This window comes from Xenia sp. Carnegie-2017, unplaced genomic scaffold, assembly GCF_021976095.1.
Source record: "Xenia sp. Carnegie-2017 unplaced genomic scaffold, XeniaSp_v1 HiC_scaffold_19, whole genome shotgun sequence".
Lineage (NCBI taxonomy): Eukaryota > Metazoa > Cnidaria > Anthozoa > Malacalcyonacea > Xeniidae > Xenia > Xenia sp. Carnegie-2017.
In genome coordinates this window covers 5,535,610-5,544,055 of record NW_025813481.1, presented here as the reverse complement: position 1 = coordinate 5,544,055, position 8,446 = coordinate 5,535,610, and the positions used below count along the sequence as shown (strand labels likewise).

General features: G+C 35.3%; 1 protein-coding gene across 1 annotated transcript; it reads left to right on the top strand.

Annotated features, from left to right (window-relative positions):
- The first annotated feature begins 3,559 nt into the window (after positions 1–3,559).
- On the top strand, positions 3,560–5,135 carry LOC124439342 (zinc finger MYM-type protein 1-like). The gene is made up of 2 exons (XM_046989567.1): positions 3,560–4,031; positions 4,359–5,135. Exons 1-2 carry the CDS (start codon positions 3,879–3,881, stop codon positions 5,133–5,135), a joined length of 930 nt encoding a protein of 309 aa, XP_046845523.1. The 5' UTR covers positions 3,560–3,878.
- Positions 5,136–8,446: the final 3,311 nt, after the last annotated feature.

Genomic DNA, 8,446 nt, shown 5'->3' with positions numbered 1-8,446 from the left:
GTCTTCAAACGTACGTGTAATATCAAGCGTGTTCCAGTGCCATTTGTATGCAGCTGAAACGAGATATAATGTGTAGTACAGGTTGTTGCATTCAATAATGAAGGCAAGCAAACATTTTACAAAAGTTCTGGTGTAATTCATTCCACATTGGGACCTGACGAAGAGTTATATGCTTTGCATATCACTGAAGATATTCAGTATCCACTTCATGTTAGCGCATATTGCGTTGCTTGGATCTCCTTCTGTCAGATACAGATTCCGACAAATAATTGTGATATAGTGAAGGGATGATTGTAGGATAAAACCCAAAACACACAGGTGACAATGAACTTTGAAGTGGAAAAGTACTGAAGAAGCATCGAAAAGCGAAGAACATTATGTTTAAGGACACACATGAAATATGATAGAGAAAACAAAAGACACCATTTTACGCATCCTTTCCGCCACTTTTAGCATAACTACTCAGTTGAAGTAATTTCGAAATAATAGGATGTCTGTTGACATATTTGACAGATCATGACGTAGCAAGAGTGTACACTATTCATTACAAAATAGTGATATCACTCTTGTCACAGTATAGAGAACATACAGTAGTGCCACTCCATTGAATATTTTCGTACCACGCATATCTTATTGCGCATGTAATTACCATATTGCAGCCAGTAAATGGCGTTGTGTGACCAAGAGGATTGACGATATGGCAAACGGCAACCAGTGAACTGACTTAATATACAGCAGCCAGTTGCACAGCGAAGTGGCCCTACTATATATTCCTATACTGTGCTCTAGTTTTCGTCACTTTTATCTAAAACCTCGTCTCGTTTATTTGGTACATTTTGCCTAGTTATTTACAAATGCAACTGTTAAGGTGAATAAAACATACGATCAAACTAAGTCAAATATGAATATTAAATCGTTTAGATTACCAAGAGATATAATACAGTAAAAATATTCATTTTAATGATTACACTGTTAATTTTAGGTGTCAAATCAACATCGGAAAAGGTGTTAAATACTAATGGCAAAAGGACACTTTTCAGGTGTTAAATTTAACACCTTTAAAAAGGTGCTATATTAATACTTTGGTGGGTTGTTAGATGAACACTGTTTTTGGCGTTGTATCAATACTTTTAAGGGTTATTTTGACTCTTGTATTGGTGTATCAAAAAGGCTTGCATGCCTTTCAATTCACAAAATTTAATGAAGAGTTTCAATGGCGATACAAATTTATATTAGCAAATAAGCAATAAATAAATATATACAAATGAATACTTGCAAAACATGCAAACAGTTTAATGTATAATAGATTATTCAATCAAAATTAAAGTCTAATCAGTTGAGTATTCCCTTTCTCCAGAACTTTTGCATAGATACTCATTGCTGCTGGAGAGTGTTGTTGAAAGAAGAAGGTGAACTCAAGAATGAAGAGAAACAGGGGAAGTTTTGTTTGTTTATTGATTTTATGAAGTTAGCGCTGATGTATTGTTTTTTGAAGCTTCCTTTGCACGATATAAGCACGTGAACAAAAGCACAGATAACATGCACTGAGCGTAGGTAGAGCATTAAAAAGGAAAGATAATTACAGGGCATTTTGATCAAACATTGAGCACAGAGAACGTTTTGTACGAATTTTAACACTTTGCATTTTCACACACTTTTACACCAAAGACTATAGACTTTGCATTTTCACTCACTTTTGGACCAAAGACTATACTCTTTGCATTTTCACACACTTTTACACCAAGACTATAGTCTTTGCATTTTCACACACTTACACCAAAGACTACTGTACCGGCATCGCAGAGGTCATGGGTTCGAATCCTGTTGAGTCACCGATCATATCTTCATTTAATTTCAAACACCGCAATGCACATAACATTCTTTCATATGACATTCCTTTCACGAAAAAACATCAGCCCAAAAAATTGACCTGATTAACCTTATCAAAAGTGTCTTACCTAATTACCTTTCACTTATTAGGGATAAGTTTTAATATTCAACATATTGTAGAAATTTAGCCAATCAGAGATGTAAGAGCTCAAAATTTATCCTATAACATTTGTAGAGCTCATTGAAATCAACCAATGAAATCGATCGGACCACCAAATGATCTTAATAAACGTCAATCACTTTACACAACGGTAGATGCCCTCAAGACTCGAAAGTGAAAGGAAGGTTAGTGAAATTTTGATCTATTGTTTTAAAAACGCACTTCAAATGTTGATAAATTCAATGGCAAAAGCCTTGTTTGATGTATAGTTACGCATTGTTTTACTGTAAGTCTTTTCGTCGGTTGTTTTGTGCAATTCGCCGTTTAACTGCGTGCCTTCGACGGTGTATTTGTTGGCCAGAGAAACTTGACAGTATAAAACGGCAAGTTTGTATGTTTCAAAGTCTTTCTTTTCTTTTACTTCCAGTGTGTAGTGACTGCTGGTGTTTTAATACTTCGAAGTGAAACTTGGTCGAATATTTTGCTTTTAGCGTGTATTTTGAATCGATATTTTTAGCGACAAAGTAGTGACCGACATCTTCCTCTTTTCAACACAAAAATATGTAAAAATTCTAGGTGAAAAGTAATGGTATTGCAAAAGTAGCGATAAGGAGGGTATTTCTTATCCCATGGGTTGATTTTTTGTTGGTAAAAAAGGCTCATTTGACTCTTGAGCGAAAATTTTGAGATATGTGAAAAAATATGAAAATGTTGGTTCATGGCATTGAGTTCTATAATAACTGGAGCGGCTAACTTTACTGGGGCGAGGATGCCAAAAAAATGGCGGCCAACGGACGTATTTCCGCTGAAATGATCGCTTTGCAGAAAAATAATATTCTCGACCTCCCCCTGGTGTCTATATTAAATTATAAAGAATTTTTCAAAAACAAACACGATATCACAGAATATGGATATCGTTAGTTCCATAATCTGTGACGATTCTTTTTTGGCATTTCTTTTATAATGCCAACACTTCAATCGTTCAATTGTTGGATGTCGTAGTTTCCACAAAAAGGAACATATCGCTTCTCACAGGTGAGGTAGTTGTTTGCAGTGGCGTAGCTAGCGGTCTGGCTGGTCGGGCCCAGCCTGACCAAATATTTTCCCAAAAATGAAAAATTTGTTTTCTTTAAAATTGGTTTTGCGAAAATTTTAAATTCTGCGACTCTTTTTGGAATAATCCACAGTCTATTAGTGTAATATTGGTCAAATTGCGTCGTTATTAGCAAAATTATCATATTTTTAATTGTTACTTAGCAACAATGACAAGTGTATTTCTAGTGCCAGGCATTACAGTGCTTACGCAGTTTAGTCGGGCTCTGAAAATTCAGCCCGACCAAGTAGTAAAATCTATAGTGGGATTATCTGCAATCTGATTGGTTGACAGCAACTGAGCAAACTCAAATGCGTTGTTTCGCAACATCTAGTCGGGCTCTGAAAATTCAGCCCGACCAAGTAGTAAAATCTATAATGGAAATATCTGTAATCTGATTGGTTGATAGTAGCTGTGAACACACTCAAACGTTTAACAACATCTAGTCGGGCTCATTTTCAAAAGCGTGACTTGAATTTGAGCTTTCGAAATATACGTTCGGAAATCGTGATAACTTACATCACAATGGCTTCGGCTAATGAAATCGATATAATAAGTGAACTACAAAAGAAACCCTTTTCTGTTCGACAATCGGGCGAGCAAAATATACTCGTAAAGCAGCGGCCAATTCCAAATTTACAAGCGACGACAGGCAATAGAAGCTTTCAGGAAAGTTGGTACTCGAAGAAAGATTGGCTTTGTGGTAGCTCAGAAAATAATGCATTGTTCTGTTGGTTTTGTCTTTTATTTTGCGCTTGATCGTCATCTTCTTGGACGCAGACGGGATTCAAAAACATGAAGAATTTCCTATCCGATTGTAAGAAGCATGAGAAGGCAAAATCGCACATGGATGCTTACAAGACCTGGAAGACCTACGGTTTTCAGCCTCGTATCGACTGTCTCATGTCACAAACTAGACGTGAAGAGATTCAGCGTCATAACGAGGAGGTAAGGCAAAACAGGGAAATGTTGAAAACCAGAACAGAAACTGTTTTATACTTGTCTAGGCAAGAGCTTGCATTTAGGGAGCATGATGAATCTAGTAGCAGCATGAATAGAGGAAATTATAGAGAGCTACTTGAAAGTTTTGCTAAGATGGATTCTGTTTTTGAAAGGCGATTACATGGAAAGCTTGCTGAAACCCACCTTCATGGGGGAGGGCGGTTTACTGGAGTTTCTCCTGATATTCAGAATGATTTGATTGATTGTCTTGATAAGATAATAGAGGATGAGATTTTAAAGGAAATATATTGCTGCACTTTCTTAAGTATACAGGTTGATGAGGCAACTGATGTTTCTACCAAAGAACAATTGAGTGTAATTGTTCGAATGGACAAAGGGGAAAGTGTCATTGAAAGACAGCTTGGGTTTGTTGATGCTAGTTGTGACAGGACTGCAACTGCTAAATCATCAGTGGTTAAGGGTAAGTTAAGTCAATGTAATAATGTGAAAGAGAAATTTATTGGACAGCCTTATGATGGTGCATCTGTTATGTCTGTTCATCTCAATGGTGTTCAAGCTCAAGTTCAGCAGGATTATCCTTATGCTCAATTTGTTCACTGTGCTGCCCATAGACTAAATCTAGTATTATGTCAAGCTGCATCCTCCATTTCACCTGTTAAGATTTTCTTTGTTAATATTAGTGCTTTCTGCACCTTTACTAGAAATTCCCCCAGAAGAAAAGCTTTACTATCATCGCATAGGCTTGGGTTTCCTAGTCCTGGTGACACAAGATGGTATTATAGGGCTTATGTCATCAATGTCTTGCATTCTAACTATGAGAAACTGATAGACATATTTGAAAATCTTACTGATAATCCAATAGGTTGGGATGATGAAACTTTAAGTAAGGTTACTGGTTTACTTGGCTACCTTAATGGCTTCTTGTTTTGTTTATTGGTACATGTTTTCCAGAGAATTCTTGAGCAGTCATCCATACTTTATTCTATCTTGCAAGATAAGGACACTGACTTTCATTATGGAATGAGTAGGTTTGAGAGATTCAAGGCCTTTGTTGCTTCTCTGAGAAATATACAGAATATTGTCAGGTGATGACTGGCTGTTTGGGACCACCAGTAACCAGGTATGACCAACGCATAATTACAAACAAATGTATTTTGAAATTCTTGACACAATTGTGACTATGCTGACTGAGCGATTTCAGGATATGGAGCGTTTTAGATTTTTAGACCTTGTTAACCCTAGGGTGTTTAAGATGTGGAAAGGTGAAGTACCCTCAGAAAAGATAAATCTTCTAAAGGAGGTTTATGGTGATATGTTTTATATTCCAATGCCAGTTAGCCAACTTTGTTTTATTTACAGAGATAAAGACTTTCACCGTGATTCATGCGATGAACTATTGAAATATATTTTTCAGTTCCATCTTCAATCTAGTATTCCAGAAGTTGTAAAACTGTTTAAGATAAATGGGGTTTTGTCAATTACAAGTCCTTCATTTTAGAGGTCATTTTCTTGTTTGAATAGGGTAAAAAATTATCTTAGAAATACTGTGAGCCAAGGAAGTTTTAGTTCTCTTTGAGGATTTCCATTCACAAAGACATACTATCAGAGAAGTAAGACGCCAACACATTGCATGATGAGGTAGTAAAGAAGTTCATTGAAAAACCACGAAGACTTGCTTTCTTATACAAATAGGTATTCATATATGGCTGATAGCAAGCTGATGATGTCCATGGCATGTGAGAATTTTTCCGGGAACTTTTTAATGCAGTCAATGATGATTGTCATTTCAGCACGACAATTTCATCACAACTTTTGATAGTTGTGGATGACAAATCTGAGCCTTTTTCAGTTCTTTTGTCAAAGTTTCTTTACAAGATGTACATAGGTATCTATTTATGTATGTGGTGTTGAGAAAATAAATCACATATCTGCAACTATTTTTGAACTGTTTCTCTGCTTTACTATAAGATCCTTCGGCAATTTAAATTAACCAAAATGGTTCTATTTCCTGCATGAATATCACGCATTTGCTTTCTAAGATAGCCGTTTCCGACGTTCTAGGGAGTCTAAATTCGGAAAATTTTCTCGCTCCGCGCCAACCATGGTGGCGCATCGTGAGCCCGACCAAATGTTTTTCGCTTGCTACGCCACTGGTTGTTTGTTTTGTTAGTCCGTCAACGATTGAAAAGCAATTATACATGCACTTGAAAAGCCATAAAATACAAATTAAAGATCGTATGTTTTAAGATTGACTTGAACGCCAAATATACTGATGTTTTCCTGTTTATAAAACTCTGTATACTTGTAAAATTTTTATAAAATTCTGTATACTTTTCTGTCATTTGTTAATGCATGAAATCGTAAATTTACCCATCTATTTGCAAAATAGTTTCCCTAAAGCAAAAAAGACACTGCACACATTTTGCTCTATATCAAAAATGTGATCTGGTATCAAAAAGAAATGATCAGCCCCAACGGTACCCATGATTTGGAGCAGAGCTTGTTATGTTCTATTTGCTGACAACATGCAGGGAAGATCAAGGAGTAAAGATGACTGGAAGATGTTATTGACCAGGCAGAGTCTTAAAAAATGATAATGCTGTAAGGATAATTGATTTATTGTCTGCCCTATCCAGAGTTATTTAATTTGATTGTGGTCAAATTCTATGGATGGAGACAATGGATTCACTAAGGATGCTTTGAAGTTAAAGTTCATGATCCAAAGAAAGATGGCAAGAAGGTTGTGTGTGTTTTGATGCTTAATGAAATGTCAATTCACAAACATGTAAAATGGAAGGCCATAAAGTTTGTGTCTATGTAAACATTTGTACTGAGATTGATGATGACTCTATGCAGATGTGAAGCTTCAAACTGTATAAGCCATTGGGTTTTATGTAACTTAATGTTTAAATCATGTCATATCTTTATCAAAATATTTTAGTTGAGTGTTGTTTGAATGTTACTAATATCTAATGCACTATACTGAAGCATTAAAGATTCAGTGATGAAACCTTTAAAGTTACTGTACTGTATATTTCTTATATATTTCTTATATTTCTTCAAGAAAAATTTGAGCTTATTTACCTATTAGAGTACAGAATGGAGATTTATCATATGCATTATTGCTGCTTTTTTAAAGAAAAGTTTTTCACTTTTCAAAGCTTTTCTACAAATTTTTTGCTTCTTATTTCTTATCATGAAATTGATGATATTAGAGGTAATATAATCCAATAACTTTCTAATTTCTAAAAAGCTTTTAAGCTTCTAGCATAAAAGTACACTATAGGTATGTAATTCATTTGGTTTTATTGCCTTGCTATGACATATCTACTTGCACTTCATCATTCTTGTATGAACAAAACACCAGATGTGGATACTCAGAGAACAAAATGCACTACCAACTGCTTATGAAATTTATTATTGAGGTGAAGACTGTGTTAATCATTCAAATTATAGTGCACTTATATTGCAAATATAGGAAAAACAAAACAAAGTGAAAAAGAAAGGTAGAAGTATTAAAACTACAAATGAATTATAAACACCATTGGAAGCATAAGTGTTTTGATGATTATTTGTATTTTGCCCAATTCATATATCAATACAACAAAATCAAAATGTGCTACAACTTCACAAGTATTTGATGCAGTTGCACTTCAGAACATCACAAAAAGGTTACTTAAAGTAATTTCTACACAATATTGTTTGTTTTTATTTACCAAACCTATGCAGACTTGAGTCTTTTTGAAATTTCATATGAAACTCAATTACAGAAAATCCGTAAATATCCAGAGATTTAATATGTACTTTTTGAAAGAAACAAGTAAAAATCCTACAATTGTGGCGAAAAAAGCCATTGCCCATTGCATGAAAAGAAGCAAAATAGCAATGATAACAAATAAGCTGACTTCTCTCTCGTGAATCGTGGAGATGAACTATGATATACTTTTTTGTATAGACTAAAGAGTTTAATCGATCAAACAAGTTTGACGCTGATAAGAAAACGACGCACATCTGCATTCATACATGTGTAGCCGATATATAGGTCTTTCGTCGATAGTTATAAATGCATCCTCGTAGCAGCAGATAACTGACAACCACAGTTGACTCGCTGTTATGAATTTAAGGTTTTTACCTTGATTTTCAACAAAAAATTGCTTGCCGAATCCCAAATACACACATACATTTTCCTCACTCTTGCCTCAGGAGGGAGGGGGAAATTGTGAAATTTTCGGAAAAGCGGTCAATTTCGGTAAATCTCAGCGGCAACGGACGAAATCCGCCATGTTTTTTACAACATCAGATATCTAAGGCCGCGCTTGAGATAGCCGCTCCAGTTATTATAGAACTCAATGGTTCATGGTGGACATTGGACTTTCGACAAAATTGGCGCGAATTTTGTT